The 16,693-nt window shown below is 46.6% G+C and overlaps 1 protein-coding gene across 1 annotated transcript in view; it reads right to left on the reverse strand.

Moving 5' to 3' along the window:
• Positions 1-16,693, reverse strand: part of SMARCD3 (SWI/SNF related, matrix associated, actin dependent regulator of chromatin, subfamily d, member 3) — a gene marked incomplete in the record, with an annotated part of 148,545 nt that overhangs the window by 115,567 nt on the left and 16,285 nt on the right. The window contains 2 exon segments of the mRNA XM_029587250.1: positions 2,321-2,363; positions 11,682-11,866. Of these exon segments, the coding sequence (XP_029443110.1) occupies positions 2,321-2,363; positions 11,682-11,866 (228 nt within the window).

Genomic DNA, 16,693 nt, shown 5'->3' on the forward strand with positions numbered 1-16,693 from the left:
AAAAAAGGTAGAAGAGCGTTAAAGGACCTAATAGAAGACAGAGGTGTCACTGATATATGGCGGCTACTAAATCCCAAGTCTCGTAATTATACTTTTTTCTCTCACCCCCATCAGTCATACTCGTGCCTAGACTATTTCCTTATTGATAAGGCATTGGTGAGTAGCACGATGGAGGCAGAGATAGAAGCATCACATGGTCTGACCATGCCCCAATATGGCTGAAATTACATGTGGGAGGAGGGGAGGTAGGCACTAAATTCTGGCGCATGAATGATCACTTATTAGAGGATAAAACGTTTGTAGAGGAAGTACACAAGGAAATTCAGAATTTCCTGGCAGTCAATGATACGGCAGAGGTAACATCGGGCATGTTATGGGAAAGCCTAAAAGCGGTACTGTGGGGTATATTCATATCACGAGAGGCTTATCTTAAGCGGGAGAGATCCAGAAAGAGGGTACAGCTCTTGGAGCTGATGGCCAAGCTCAAACTTAGACATAAAAGAACTCTGGAGGCCAACATAGCACAATGGCTAAGGGAGGCACGCAGGGAACTTAATGAATTAGATATTGGGAGGGTGGCACACCAACTAGTTCTCCTCAAACAAAATCTTTCTGAGTATGGCAATAAGGCTAGCCGGCAGTTAGCAAGGAAACTGAAGGAAAAAGAGTCTAAATCACAAAAATATGAGACATCAACGGGCAATATGTTTACTCACAGACAGAAATAGGTGAGAGGTTCAGTAACTATTACCGGGAGCTGTATGACTCCGACGATATGAGTACTCAACCGGAGATTTCTAAGTATCTAGGTGATATACAGCTCCCGGTTCTTTCTGCAGACTCTAGAGAGCTTCTAAATGCAGAACTGAAGGCAGAGGAAGTTCTTCAAACAATTAAAGTAAGGGGATTTTTTAAAATCCTTATCAGTTTTAATCATGTATCTACTGTTTTGAAATATTTTATTGTTTTTTGGAACATTTAAAAAATTTTTGTATGAATGTTTAATTATTGGATTTTCTATTCATTAGCTGTTTTGAAATATTTATTCTTTTTATTTTATGTTTTTACTATTATTGATGGCTTATATTTTTTATTATAGTTTTTGATGTTTTATGAAGAATGGTAATGTTTCTTTTTGTCCATTGCTGAACTTATACAGGGGTCTGACTTGTTGCGATTCCAGTTTAATTTTTGTCTGCACTTTCCTATTTGTAGTTTACGTCTCTTTAATCTGTATTTGGTGAGTGTCTATCTGTGTTTTGCATGTGAGTGAGGTGAGGTATTTTGCTTGCAATTAGGTTCTGTGTAGGGATCTATAGCAGCCTGGCTTGTTCCAGTTTCCTAATAGGAGGTGTATTGGTGTTTTAGGGTCTAGTGTTATATATTTGTAGTGTTGCCTTTTCATAGGCAGGCTGTTACTGTTTGAATGCTGGTAGTTAGTGCTGTTTTGGAATGGGAAGTTTATTATGCTGTAATTGTTTACTCGTTGGTTCTTTCTCAATTGCAGCTCCCGAACTGTGGAATTCATTTTCAGAAAATATCCGGTTAATTGACTGCACAAAATCTTTTAAGACTCTATTGAAAACATTTTTATTAAAACAAGCATTTATGGTTTAATTAAACTGAACCAGTATTGAGAATGGTTCTTGTACCAAATTTTATCATATTTTTATTTGAAGTTCAGAGCATTTTTATAATTTATAAATTTTTTAGAATTTTGAATTTTAGATGTGAATGTGATTAGGATTTTAGAAGATGCTTATTATGGGGTTTATTGTTTTTGTTGTGTGTCTTTGTTTGCATTATGTATGTTTAAATTGTAAATTGTTTAGCGCCTTGGCAATTAGGCGATTAATAAATACAAATAAATAAATAAATGTTGAGGGCCAAGCCCATATCCAGCACCTATTAAAATGGGCCTAATACCATATGGGTCGAAAGTGTCTTTTTTTTTTGCAAGGTCTTCTGGTTGGCACTACTGTAGTGCATGCAGATATATAACATACATGTTGTTGTAAGTATACATTGAATATCCACTTTTATTAGAAATCCATTTAATTGTGTATGGGGAGGGCCGCAGGGGGAGCACTGGGAAAGGAGATGGTCGGGGGAGGAGGACACAAAGCTGCCTAATACCCTTCCACCGGCCCTTCCCCCCCTTCCTCCTAGGGATCTCAGTGACTGTAGGACCCTCCCGGTCTGCCCACTGAAAGGTCTCAGTGAAGGGAGAAGCCCCCCCCCCGGTCTCATTGACTGTGGTCCACCCTCAGCCTCTCCCTCTGAGTGACCTCCGGAGAGAAATGACATGTCAGGCACTCACCCTCTGTGGAAGGATTTTGTCGGACATCTTCCTCCTCTTCGCACTGTACAAGGATTAAAAAAAATACCTGGAATTATTGTGATGACAACACCTCAAATAATATCTGTGACTGCTTCCCAAGCTTGTCTCTAAACTCTCAGTGTCTGCACGAGCCCACCCCCAATCCCCCTGGCTGCATGTCCTGCAACCCCTCACTAAAGGCAAGACCTCCCCCACTCTCCCTGCTAAATGCCCTGTTGGGCAGTTCTTACCTCCCATCAGCAGGCATCCTCAATAGCCTTCATCAGCTATCTTTCTAGTCTCACTAGCACCATGGCCTTCATCGGCTATCTTTCTAGTCCCGCTAGCACCTTGGCCTTCATCAGCTATCTTTTCTAGTCTCGCTAGTACCATGGCCTTCATCAGCTATCTTTCTAGTCTCGCTAGCACCATGGCCTTCATCAGCTATCTTTTCTATTCCCACTAGCACCATGGCCTTCATCAGCTATCTTTCTAGTCCCGCTAGCACCATGGCCTTCATCAGCTATCTTTCTAGTCCCGCTAGCAGCATGGCCTTCATCGGCTATCTTTCTAGTCCCGCTAGCACCATGGCCTTCATCTGCTATCTTTCTAGTCTCGCTAGCACCATGGCCTTCATCGGCTATCTTTCTAGTCCCGCTAGCACCATGGCCTTCATCTGCTATCTTTCTAGTCCCGCTAGCACCATGGCCTTCATCTGCTATCTTTCTAGTCCCGCTAGCACCATGGCCTTCATCAGCTATCTTTTCTAGTCTCGCTAGCACCATGGCCTTCATCAGCTATCTTTCTAGTCCCGCTAGCACCATGGCCTTCATCTGCTATCTTTCTAGTCTCGCTAGCACCATGGCCTTCATCGGCTATCTTTCTAGTCCCGCTAGCACCATGGCCTTCATCAGCTATCTTTCTAGTCCCGCTAGCACCATGGCCTTCATCAGCTATCTTTACTAGTCTCGCTAGTACCATGGCCTTCATCAGCTATCTTTTCTAGTCTCGCTAGCACCATGGCCTTCATCAGCTATCTTTCTAGTCCCGCTAGCACCATGGCCTTCATCTGCTATCTTTTCTAGTCTCGCTAGCACCATGGCCTTCATCGGCTATCTTTCTAGTCCCGCTAGCACCATGGCCTTCATTGGCTATCTTTCTAGTCCCGCTAGCACCATGGCCTTCATCGGCTATCTTTCTAGTCCCGCTAGCACCATGGCCTTCATTGGCTATCTTTCTAGTCCCGCTAGCACCATGGCCTTCATCGGCTATCTCTCTAATCCTGCTAGCACCATGGCCTTCATCTGCTATCTCTCTAATCCCGCTAGCACCATGGCCTTCATCTGCTATCTCTCTAATCCCGCTAGCACCATGGCCTTCATCGGCTATCTCTCTAATCCCGCTAGCACCATGGCCTTCATCGGCTATCTTTCTAGTCCCGCTAGCACCATGGCCTTCATCGGCTATCTTTCTAGTCCCGCTAGCACCATGGCCTTCATCAGCTATCTTTCTAGTCCCGCTAGCACCATGGCCTTCTTCAGCTATCTTTCTACTCCCGCTAGCATCATGGCCTTCATCAGCTATCTTTCTAGTCCCGCTAGCACCATGGCCTTCATCAGCTATCTTTCTAGTCCCGCTAGCACCATGGCCTGTTGCTGAAGCACTCTGGTTGGCCCTTCCAGCTCTATGGCCTCTATCTCCTGCTGGCGGCCATGTTTGGGCCTGCGAATTCTGGTGTCATTGTCCTGCCTTAGTCTTGTTTCTTGGTTCTGGTATCTAGTGTTCCGTATGTTTTAGTCTATTCTTGTTTAGCATTCCTGAATCCTGCCTTGTCTTACTGGGTGCCTTCTTGTGTCTAGTTCCTGCAGCAGCCTTGCCTGCTCCTGTAGGCATGTCTCTTCCTGCTTTATTATCTAAGTCCTGCCAGTCACCAGCACCATCTCGTCCAGATCAGACTACGTATTCTTATTACTGCTGCTGGCCCCTGGCTGACCTCCTCGTCATCCCAGAGAAGACCTCGGACGGAGGCCCACCGAAGTCCAGCTGGCCCCGGTATCCTAGGGCTCAACCTGCAGCGAACGAGGGCTGGTATTGGCAAAGCTTCAGCCAGCCTCCATCAGTCAGCCAGCTCTGGCTGCCGACAGTGGGGACTCATAGGGTAGCATCAACCCCACATCAGCCCAAGGGTCAAGCTCCTGTGTAACATGACCATGTAATCCTTCTTCTCAAGTTGTATCCTGTCTGCTTCTGCATACAGTTCAAGCTTCTCTTACTCGAATATAAATGCATTCACTCTGCAGCTCGTCATTACCTGTTGTCTCTTCTCTCTACATACATCTCTCCTCACGAACTCCATTCACTGGGCATGTTACTCTTATCTGTACCCTTCTCCTCCACTGCAAACTCCTGACTCCTCGCTTTCCACCTTGCTGTGCTGGAATAGACTTCCTGAATGCATATGTCATGCTTCCTCTCTGGCCATATTCAAATCCAGTAAAAATCTCACCATTTTGAGGCTTCTTTTCAAACTTCATGGAATAGGGACAGTCTCTTATGCCTAAGTGAAAAAGTGCACTCACAACCTGTACTAACTAAAATACAAAGATAGAGGAGATGCACATTCCCAAAGCTGACATATTTCAATCACTAAAGTTAAAAAAAATGTTTTCTACCTTTATATTGGAGCATTTTATTTGTTCTAACTGCATTACATAAGAACATAAGAAATTGTCATGCTGGGTCAGACCAAGGGTCCATCAAGCACAGCATCCTGATTCCAACAGTGGGCAATCCAGGTCACAGGTACCCGGCAGGATTCCTAAATTACATAAGAACATAAGAAATTGCCATGCTGGGTCAGATGAAAGGTCCATCAAGCCCAGCATCCTGATTCCAACAGTGGCCAATCCAGGTCACAGGTACCCGGCAGGATTCCTAAATTACATAAGAACATAAGAAATTGCCATGCTGGGTCAGATCAAAGGTCCATCAAGCCCAGCATCCTGATTCCAACAGTGGCCAATCCAGGTCACAGGTACCCGGCAGGATTCCTAAATTACATAAGAACATAAGAAATTGCCATGCTGGGTCAGATCAAAGGTCCATCAAGCCCAGTATCCTGATTCCAACAGTGGCCAATCCAGGTCACAGGTACCCGGCAGGATTCCTAAATTACATAAGAACATAAGAAATTGCCATGCTGGGTCAGATCAAAGGTCCATCAAGTCCAGCATCCTGATTCCAACAGTGGCCAATCCAGGTCACAGGTACCCGGCAGGATTCCTAAATTACATAAGAACATAAGAAATTGCCATGCTGGGTCAGATCAAAGGTCCATCAAGCCCAGCATCCTGATTCCAACAGTGGCCAATCCAGGTCACAAGTACCCGGCAGGATTCCTAAGTTACATAAGAACATAAGAAATTGCCATGCTGGGTCAGACCAAGGGTCCATCAAGCCCAGCATCCTGATTCCAACAGTGGTCAATCCAGGTCACAGGTACCCGGCAGGATTCCTAAATTACATAAGAACATAAGAAATTGCCATGCTGGGTCAGATCAAAGGTCCATCAAGCCCAGCATCCTGATTCCAACAGTGGCCAATCCAGGTCACAGGTACCCGGCAGGATTCCTAAATTACATAAGAACATAAGAAATTGCCATGCTGGGTCAGATCAAAGGTCCATCAAGCCCAGCATCCTGATTCCAACAGTGGCCAATCCAGGCCATAAGAACCTGGCAAGTACCCAAAAACTAAGTCTATTCCATGTTACCACTGCTAATGGCAGTGGCTATTCTCTAAGTGAACTTAATAGCAGGTAATGGACTTCTCCTCCAAGAACTTATCCAATCCTTTTTTAAACACAGCTATACTAACTGCACTGACCACATCCTCTGGTAACAAATTCCAGAGTTTAATTGTGCGTTGAGTAAAAAAGAACTTTCTCCGATTACTTTTAAATGTGCCCCATGCTAACTTCATGGAGTGCCCCCTAGTCTTTCTACTATCCGAAAGAGTAAATAACCAATTCACATCTACCCGTTCTAGACCCAGGATGCTGGGCTTGATGGACCATTCATCTGACCCAGCATGGCAATTTCTTATGTTCTTATGTAATTTAGGAATCCTGCCGGGTACCTGTGACCTGGATTGCCCACTGTTGGAATCAGGATGCTGGGCTTGATGGACTCTTGGTATGACCCAGTATGGCAATTACTTATGTTCTTATGTAATTTAGGAATCCTGCCGGGTACCTGTGACCTGGATTGGCCACTGTTGGAATCAGGATGCTGGGCTTGATGGACCCTTGGTCTGACCCAGCATGGCAATTTCTTATGTTCTTATGTAATTTAGGAATCCTGCCGGGTACCTGTGACCTGGATTGGCCACTGTTGGAATCAGGATGCTGGGCTTGATGGACCTTTGATCTGATCCAGTATGGCAATTTCTTATGTTCTTATGTAATTTAGGAATCCTGCCGCGTACCTGTGACCTGGATTGGCCACTGTTGGAATCAGGATGCTGGGCTTGATGGACCCTTGGTCTGACCCAGTATGGCAATTTCTTATGTTCTTATGTAATTTAGGAATCCTGCCGGGTACCTGTGACCTGGATTGGCCACTGTTAGAATCAGGATGCTGGGCTTGATGGACCCTTGGTATGACCCAGTTTGGCATTTTCTCATGTTCTTATGTCCCGGCGATGGATCCATCTTGTTCCAGAGTCTTGTTTGTTCCTGGACTGGTTATGGGACCGAACATTTTTTTTTTCAGGACTTTCTGTTGCGACCTGCTGGAGGCGCCAGCTGTCTGGAATTTTTTTTTACGACCCGCAGGAGACGCCTGCAGCCCTACTGGTTTTGCTGGTTTTGGTTGCCCGCTCTGGGTTCTAAGCACAGTGTGAAACGATCCCTCCCCACATCACACTCTCTCCTGTGGCACCAGTTCTAAGCACAATGTAAAACGTTCCCTCCCCACATCACACTCTCTCCTGTGGCTCCAGTTCTAAGCACAGTGTGAAACGTTCCCTCCCCACATCACACTCTCTCCTGTGGCTCCATTCTAAGCACAGTGTGAAATGTTCCCTCCCCACATCACACTCTCTCCTGTGGCTCCATTCTAAGCACAGTGTGAAATGTTCCCTCCCCACATCACACTCTCTCCTGTGGCTCCAGTTCTAAGCACAGTGTGAAACGTTCCCTCCCCACATCACACTCTCTCCTTGGCCCCAGTTCTAAGCACAGTGTGACACGTTCCCTCCCCACATCACACTCTCTCCTGTGGCTCCAGTTCTAAGCACAGTGTGAAACGTTCCCTCCCCACATCTTACTCTCTCCTGTGGCTCCAGTTCTAAGCACAATGTGAAACGTTCCCTCCCCACATCTTACTCTCTCCTGTGGCTCCAGTTCTAAGCACAATGTGAAACGTTCCCTCCCCACATCACACTCTCTCCTGTGGCTCCAGTTCTAAGCACAATGTGAAACGTTCCCTCCCCACATCACACTCTCTCCTGTGGCTCCAGTTCTAAGCACAGTGTGAAAAGTTCCCTCCCCACATCTTACTCTCTCCTGTGGCTCCAGTTCTAAGCACAGTGTGAAATGTTCCCTCCCCACATCACACTCTCTCCTGTGGCTCCAGTTCTAAGCACAATGTGAAACGTTCCCTCCCCACATCACACTCTCTCCTGTGGCTCCAGTTCTAAGCACAGTGTGAAACGTTCCCTCCCCACATCACACTCTCTCCTGTGGCACCAGTTCCAAGCACAGTGTGAAACGTTCCCTCCCCACATCACACTCTCTCCTGTGGCTCCAGTTCTAAGCGCAATGTGAAACGTTCCCTCCCCACATCACACTCTCTCCTGTGGCTCCAGTTCTAAGCACAGTGTGAAACGTTCCCTCCCCACATCACACTTTCTCCTGTGGCTCCAGTTCTAAGCACAGTGTGAAACGTTCCCTCCCCAAGTCACACTCTCTCCTGTGGCTCCAGTTCTAAGCACAGTGTGAAATGTTCCCTCCCCACATCACACTCTCTCCTGTGGCTCCAGTTCTAAGCACAGTGTGAAACGTTCCCTCCCCACATCACACTCTCTCCTGTGGCTCCAGTTCTAAGCACAATGTGAAACATTCCCTCCCCACATCTTACTCTCTCCTGTGGCTCCAGTTCTAAGCACAGTGTGAAACGTTCCCTCCCCACATCACACTCTCTCCTGTGGCTCCAGTTCTAAGCACAGTGTGAAACGTTCCCTCCCAACATCACACTCTCTCCTGTGGCTCCAGTTCTAAGCACAGTGTGAAACGTTCCCTCCCCACATCACACTCTCTCCTGTGGCTCCAGTTCTAAGCACAGTGTGAAATGTTCCCTCCCCACATCACACTCTCTCCTGTAGCTCCAGGTCTAAGCACAGTGTGAAACGTTCCCTCCCCACATCACACTCTCTCCTGTGGCTCCAGTTCTAAGCACAGTGTGAAACGTTCCCTCCCCACATCACACTCTCTCCTGTGGCTCCAGTTCTAAGCACAGGGTGAAACGTTCCCTCCCCACATCTCACTCTCTCCTGTGGCTCCAGTTCTAAGCACAATGTGAAACGTTCCCTCCCCACATCACACTCTCTCCTGTGGCTCCAGTTCTAAGCACAATGTGAAACGTTCCCTCCCCACATCTTACTCTCTCCTGTGGCTCCAGTTCTAAGCACAATGTGAAACGTTCCCTCCCCACATCACACTCTCTCCTGTGGCTCCAGTTCTAAGCACAGTGTGAAAAGTTCCCTCCCCACATCTTACTCTCTCCTGTGGCTCCAGTTCTAAGCACAGTGTGAAATGTTCCCTCCCCACATCACACTCTCTCCTGTGGCTCCAGTTCTAAGCACAATGTGAAACGTTCCCTCCCCACATCACACTCTCTCCTGTGGCTCCAGTTCTAAGCACAGTGTGAAACGTTCCCTCCCCACATCACACTCTCTCCTGTGGCTCCAGTTCTAAGCACAGTGTGAAATGTTCCCTCCCCACATCACACTCTCTCCTGTAGCTCCAGGTCTAAGCACAGTGTGAAACGTTCCCTCCCCACATCACACTCTCTCCTGTGGCTCCAGTTCTAAGCACAGTGTGAAACGTTCCCTCCCCACATCACACTCTCTCCTGTGGCTCCAGTTCTAAGCACAGTGTGAAACGTTCCCTCCCCACATCTTACTCTCTCCTGTGGCTCCAGTTCTAAGCACAATGTGAAACGTTCCCTCCCCACATCACACTCTCTCCTGTGGCTCCAGTTCTAAGCACAATGTGAAACGTTCCCTCCCCACATCTTACTCTCTCCTGTGGCTCCAGTTCTAAGCACAATGTGAAACGTTCCCTCCCCACATCACACTCTCTCCTGTGGCTCCAGTTCTAAGCACAATGTGAAACGTTCCCTCCCCACATCACACTCTCTCCTGTGGCTCCAGTTCTAAGCACAGTGTGAAAAGTTCCCTCCCCACATCTTACTCTCTCCTGTGGCTCCAGTTCTAAGCACAGTGTGAAATGTTCCCTCCCCACATCACACTCTCTCCTGTGGCTCCAGTTCTAAGCACAATGTGAAACGTTCCCTCCCCACATCACACTTTCTCCTGTGGCTCCAGTTCTAAGCACAGTGTGAAACGTTCCCTCCCCAAGTCACACTCTCTCCTGTGGCTCCAGTTCTAAGCACAGTGTGAAATGTTCCCTCCCCACATCACACTCTCTCCTGTGGCTCCAGTTCTAAGCACAGTGTGAAACGTTCCCTCCCCACATCACACTCTCTCCTGTGGCTCCAGTTCTAAGCACAATGTGAAACATTCCCTCCCCACATCTTACTCTCTCCTGTGGCTCCAGTTCTAAGCACAGTGTGAAACGTTCCCTCCCCACATCACACTCTCTCCTGTGGCTCCAGTTCTAAGCACAGTGTGAAACGTTCCCTCCCCACATCACACTCTCTCCTGTGGCTCCAGTTCTAAGCACAGTGTGAAACGTTCCCTCCCCACATCACACTCTCTCCTGTGGCTCCAGTTCTAAGCACAGTGTGAAATGTTCCCTCCCCACATCACACTCTCTCCTGTAGCTCCAGGTCTAAGCACAGTGTGAAACGTTCCCTCCCCACATCACACTCTCTCCTGTGGCTCCAGTTCTAAGCACAGTGTGAAACGTTCCCTCCCCACATCACACTCTCTCCTGTGGCTCCAGTTCTAAGCACAGGGTGAAACGTTCCCTCCCCACATCACACTTTCTCCTGTGGCTCCAGTTCTAAGCACAATGTAAAACGTTCCCTCCCCATATCACACTCTCTCCTGTGGCACCAGTTCTAAGCACAGTGTGAAACATTCCCTCCCCACATCACACTCTCTCCTGTGGCTCCAGTTCTAAGCACAGTGTGAAACGTTCCCTCCCCACATCACACTCTCTCCTGTGGCTCCAGTTCTAAGCACAGTGTGAAACGTTCCCTCCCTAATCACACTCTCTCCTGTGGCACCAGTTCTAAGCACAGTGTGAAACGTTCCCTCCCCACATCACACTCTCTCCTGTGGCTCCATTCTAAGCACAGTGTGAAATGTTCCCTCCCCACATCACACTCTCTCCTGTGGCTCCAGTTCTAAGCACAATGTGAAATGTTCCCTCCCCACATCACACTCTCTCCTGTGGCTCCAGTTCTAAGCACAGTGTGAAACGTTCCCTCCTCACATCACACTCTCTCCTGTGGCTCCAGTTCTAAGCACAATGTGAAATATTCCCTCCCCACATCACACTCTCTCCTGTGGCTCCAGTTCTAAGCACAGTGTGCAATGTTCCCTCCCTACTCACACTTTCTCCTGTGGCACCAGTTCTAAGCACAGAGTGAAACGTTCCTTCCCCAATCACACTCTCTCCTGTGGCTCCAGTTCTAAGCACAGTGTGAAACGTTCCCTCCCCATTCACACTCTCTCCTGTGGCTCCAGTTGTAAGCACAGTGTGAAACGTTCCCTCCCCACATCACATCTAGGCACAGTGTCAAGATTTGTGTCCCCACATTACTCTCTGTCTCTTGCAGTTCTAGTTCTAGGCATAGTGTGGTGGTTACCTCTCCCCATCACTCTCTGTGTTGTAGTTCTGATTATGGGTACAGTGTCAAAGGCTCCCTTCCTATACTGCTGTAAAACCTGCGGCTTCAATTCAGGACAGTGTCAAAGCTTCCCTCCTCCCATTGCTCTCTCACTTGTGGCTGCGGTTCTGGGCAGTGTCAGAGCCACACTTCCCCCATCACTTTCTGTCCTGCAACTCCAGTGTGCAGCTGTGTCTGAGATCTGAGCCCACCATCACTCTCTCACCTCTGGCTCTGGTTTTGGGCAGTGTCAGAGCTTCTCTCCCTCATCCCTTTCTTACCTGCGGCTCCGGTTTGATGCAGACTGCTGTTGGACCTGCTGAGATGACCCTCGCTTTCTGGAAGGTTCCATCACAGTCTGCGGCATTCCTGGACGAACAGATGTACTGCCTGCAAAGGGTGGTCCAGGAGGACCCATTGGGGCTCCCTGATGAGGCATCCGAGCTCCTGATGGCATTCCAGGACGCTAGAGATAGACAAGAGAATGCATTATTTTGTGGTAAAGTGAAGCAAAGTCTCAAAGAGTTTCAGAGACATCAGCATCCTGAGGTGAGAAGGTGAACAGTGTCAGAAAGAGAGAGATCTCAGTGTCCTTTGGTGAGGAGTGTAACAGACTCAGAAAAAGACCTCAGCATCCCGACATGAGAGGGAGAACAGTTTCAGAGAGAGAATTCAACATTCTGACGTGAGGAAGAGAACAGTCTCAAAGATAGAGACCTCAGCATCCCGACATGAGAGGGAGAACAGTTTCAGAGAGAGAATTCAACATTCTGACATGAGGAAGAGAACAGTCTCAAAGATAGAGACCTCAGCATCCCGACTGAGAGGGAGAACAGTTTCAGAGAGAGAATTCAACATTCTGACATGAGGAAGAGAACAGTCTCAAAGATAGAGACCTCAGCATCCCGACTGAGAGGGAGAACAGTTTCAGAGAGAGAATTCAACATTCTGACATGAGGAAGAGAGCAGTCTCAAAGATAGAGACCTCAGCATCCCGACATGAGAGGGAGAACAGTTTCAGAGAGAGAATTCAACATTCTGACGTGAGGAAGAGAAAAGTCTCAAAGATAGAGACCTCAGCATCCCGAATGAGAGGGAGAACAGTTTCAGAGAGAGAATTCAACATTCTGACGTTCGGAAGAGAGCAGTCTCAAAGATAGAGACCTCAGCATCCCGACTGAGAGGGAGAACAGTTTCAGAGAGAGAATTCAACATTCTGACGTGAGGAAGAGAAAAGTCTCAAAGATAGAGACCTCAGCATCCCGAATGAGAGGGAGAACAGTTTCAGAGAGAGAATTCAACATTCTGACGTGAGGAAGAGAATAGTCTCAAAGATCGAGACCTCAGCATCCCGACTGAGAGGGAGAACAGTTTCAGAGAGAGAATTCAACTTTCTGATGTGAGGAAGAGACCTCAGCATCCTGAAATGAGGGGGAAAAAAGTATCTCAGAGAGGGACCTCAGCATCCTGCGGTGAGCAGGGGAACAGCCTCTGAGAGAGAACTCAGCATCCTGAGATGAGGAGGGGAACAGTCTCAGAGATAGACCACTGCATCCTGAGGTAAGCAAAGAAAAAACCTCTCAGAGAGACTTAAGCGTCCTTAGGTGAGATGGGAAAAGTCTCAGAGAAAGAGAGACCTCAACATCCTTGGGTAAGATGGGAAAAGTCTCAGAGAGAGAGAGGCCTCAGCATCCTTGGGTGAGATGGGAAAAGTCTCAGAGAGAGAGAGAGAGACCTCAGCATCCTTGGGTGACACGGGAACAGTCTCAGCGAGAGACAGAGACCTCGGCATTCTTGGGTGAGATGGGAAAAGTCTCAGAGAGAGAGAGAGACCTCAGCGTCCTTGGGTGACAGGGAACAGTCTCAGCGAGAGACAGAGACCTCGGCATCCTTGGGTGAGATGGGAAATGTCTCAGACAGAGAGAGCCCTCAGCATCCTTGGGTGAGATGGGAAAAGTCTCAGAGAGAGAGAGAGACCTCAACATCCTTGGGTGACACGGGAACAGTCTCAGCGAGAGACAGAGACCTCGGCATCCTTGGGTGAGATGGGAAAAGTCTCAGAGACCTCAGCATCTTTGGGTGAGATGGGAACAGACTCAGAGAGAGAAAGAGATCTCAGCATCCTTGGGTGAGATAGGAACAGACTCAGAGAGAGAAACCTCAGCATCCTTGGGTGACACGGGAACAGTCTCAGCGAGAGACAGAGACCTCGGCATCCTTGGGTGAGATGGGAAAAGTCTCAGAGAGAGAGACCTCAGCATCTTTGGGTGAGATGGGAACAGACTCAGAGAGAAAAAGAGACCTAAGCATCCTTGGGTGAGAAGGGAAGTCTCAGAGAGAGAGAGAGAGAGACCTCAGCATCCTTGGGTGTGACGGGAACAGTCTCAGAGAACGAGAGAGGACTCAGCATCGACAGGAACAGACTCAGAGAGAGAAAGAGATCTCAGCATCCTTGCATGAGACAGGAACAGTCTCAGAGAGAGAGAGAGGCCTCAGCATCCTTGGGTGAGACAGGAACAGTCTCAGAGAGAGAAAGAGACCTCAGCATCCTTGCATGAGACAGGGACAGTCTCAGAGAGAGAGGCCTCAGCATCCTTGGGTGAGACAGGAACAGTCTCAGAGAAAGAGAGACCTCAGCATGCTTAAGTGAGATGGGGAATAATCTGAGACAGACCTCAACATCTCTTTTTTATAATTTAATATTTATTAAACAAGAGAACCTTATAGTGACAAAACATAGAAATAAAAAGTGCTCCTTATTGAACCACACAATAGTAGAGGAGATGGTAATATGAATAAGAATTATTGATAAAACAAAAACATTATATGCACTCCGTATAAAACTAATATTAATAACAACAGTAGTCATGGTAGCAATTATAACATTGAAAATATTATATAATAAAGAGAAATATTATATAATAAAGAGAAACTAAACCTGAAACACTTCCTCTTCGCAGACGACGTTCAGATCGTGATCCCTATAAAAGAATCCATCACTAAAACAATAGAATATTGGGATAACTGCCTAATAGAAATCAAACACCTCCTCACCAGCCTAAACCTAATACTCAATGCTTCGAAAACGGAATTCCTCCTTATAACCCCGGAAAACAACAATACATACTCAAATCCACCAACCCTCCTCCAAACATCTCACGTAAGAAACCTAGGAGCCTTCTTAGACAACCGTCTCAACCTCAAACCATTCATTAACCAAACCACAAAAGATTGCTTTCATAAATTACATATTCTAAAAAGAATAAAGCCGCTCTTCCACGCTCAGGACTTTAGAACAATTTTGCAAGCAATATTTAATCTTCTCCAAGCTAGATTATTGCAACTCTTTACTACTAGGCCTCCCAGCTTCACATACCAAACCACTACAAATGGTACAGAATACAGCAGCCAGAATCCTTACAAACTCCAGGAGAATCGACCACATCTCCCCAATCCTCAAAGACCTTCATTGGTTACCGATCCACTACAGAATCATGTATAAATCCATCACTACCATCTACAAGGCCATTCATCAACATACTCAACTCAACCTACAAATCCCATTTAAAAAACACACTTCCGCCAGACCCATCAGGGAATCCTACAAAGAATCGCTTCAGGTACCACATGCCAAAACTTACCAACACAAATCTCTCAGTCTCAGAGAGTTCTCAACAGCAGGTCCACCTTTATGGAACTCCATCCCATCTGACTTGAGACAGGAACCCTACACACTTACATTCAGGAAAAGGATGAAAACTTGGCTTTTTAAAAAAGCGTTCCCAGGCCTGGATTAAAACCTTCACCTAACAGCACAAACTCCTCTTCAAAACTTGGATTGAAATAAGAAACCGCTAACTTCACTCGCATACCACCACCATACTTCAATTGTCATTTGTTATAGAATTGCATCAATTTTGCTGCTCTGTAAATATTCTGCTGTTCAGTTATCTCCCCTTTCCAGATTCCAGTTTTATTTTCCCTGTTTTATTGTAACTTTCGTTCTCACATCCTTGCTTTGGTTTACTATGTTTGAATTCTCTCTTCTTTACACACTTTGTTAATTGTAAACCGGTTTGATACGATTCCTGTCATGAAAGTCGGTATAACAAAATAATAAATAAATAAATAAAAATAAGATAAGCGAAAACCATCTCCTATGTTTTTAATTCCCCCCGACACTGTATCCCACTGCCCCCCAAAGAGACAAACACCAGGCAGTATTATTCATATTATGCTGACTTCTCTATATCTTTACCCTTACATCCTCCATCTTCCCCCATCTTCTCTCCCCACTTCCCATTCAATTCTCCAACAACAGGGGAGAGCAAATAAGTAAATAAGTCATTACCATATTATCGACTTATCACTTGTCCCTCCAGACCCTAATTTCTGCATGTTATCATGAACACAAGTCATTGGCTTATACATGACATACACTGGGCTTCGTAGGAGTTTCAACCTTACGCCACCATGCAGACCCTATAAGGAGCCCACACTTTTTCAAATTTCAGCATGTTATCATGAACACAAGTCATTGGCTTACACATGACATACATTGGGCTTCGTAGGAGTTTCAGCCTTACGCCACCATGCAGACCCTATAAGGAGCCCACACTTTTTCAAATTTCAGCATGTTATCATGAACACAAGTCATTGGCTTACACATGACATACATTGGGCTTCGTAGGAGTTTCAACCTTACGCCACCATGCAGACCCTATAAGGAGTCCACACTTTTTCAAATTTCGGCATGTTATCATGAACACAAGTCATTGGCTTACACATGACATACATTGGGGCTTCGTAGGAGTTTCAACCTTACCCAGCAATTTGCAATATCAGGCGTCAAACTCTCTCATCTAATTCCACCACTCCTATTGAGAGTAATAAAAGTTTAAGGTACTGCGGGACTTCATATACCAGCTCTATAACCATATCCCAAAAACATCTTATCACAGGGCACGCCCATTATAAATGATAAAGATGTCCCTTCCCCCCACATTCACACCAGCAGAGATCGGAGGTAACAGGAATTATCTTATCCAATTTTACCGGTGTCAAGTACCATCTGCACAGAATCTTGTAATCGCTTTCCACAATTTGGGACGAGACTGAACTCTTTCCCATGGTCTGAAAACACAAATCCCACTCAGTTTCCTCCACTTGCATCCCAAGATGCCACTCCCAGTTTGGACCTCAACTCACCAATTAATAAAGCATACATGTTTTATATGATCTTACCAACCCCCTCTGCTCTCGCACAGTACACCTCAAGCATCATTTTACTCTG

This window comes from Rhinatrema bivittatum, chromosome 2, assembly GCF_901001135.1.
Source record: "Rhinatrema bivittatum chromosome 2, aRhiBiv1.1, whole genome shotgun sequence".
Lineage (NCBI taxonomy): Eukaryota > Metazoa > Chordata > Amphibia > Gymnophiona > Rhinatrematidae > Rhinatrema > Rhinatrema bivittatum.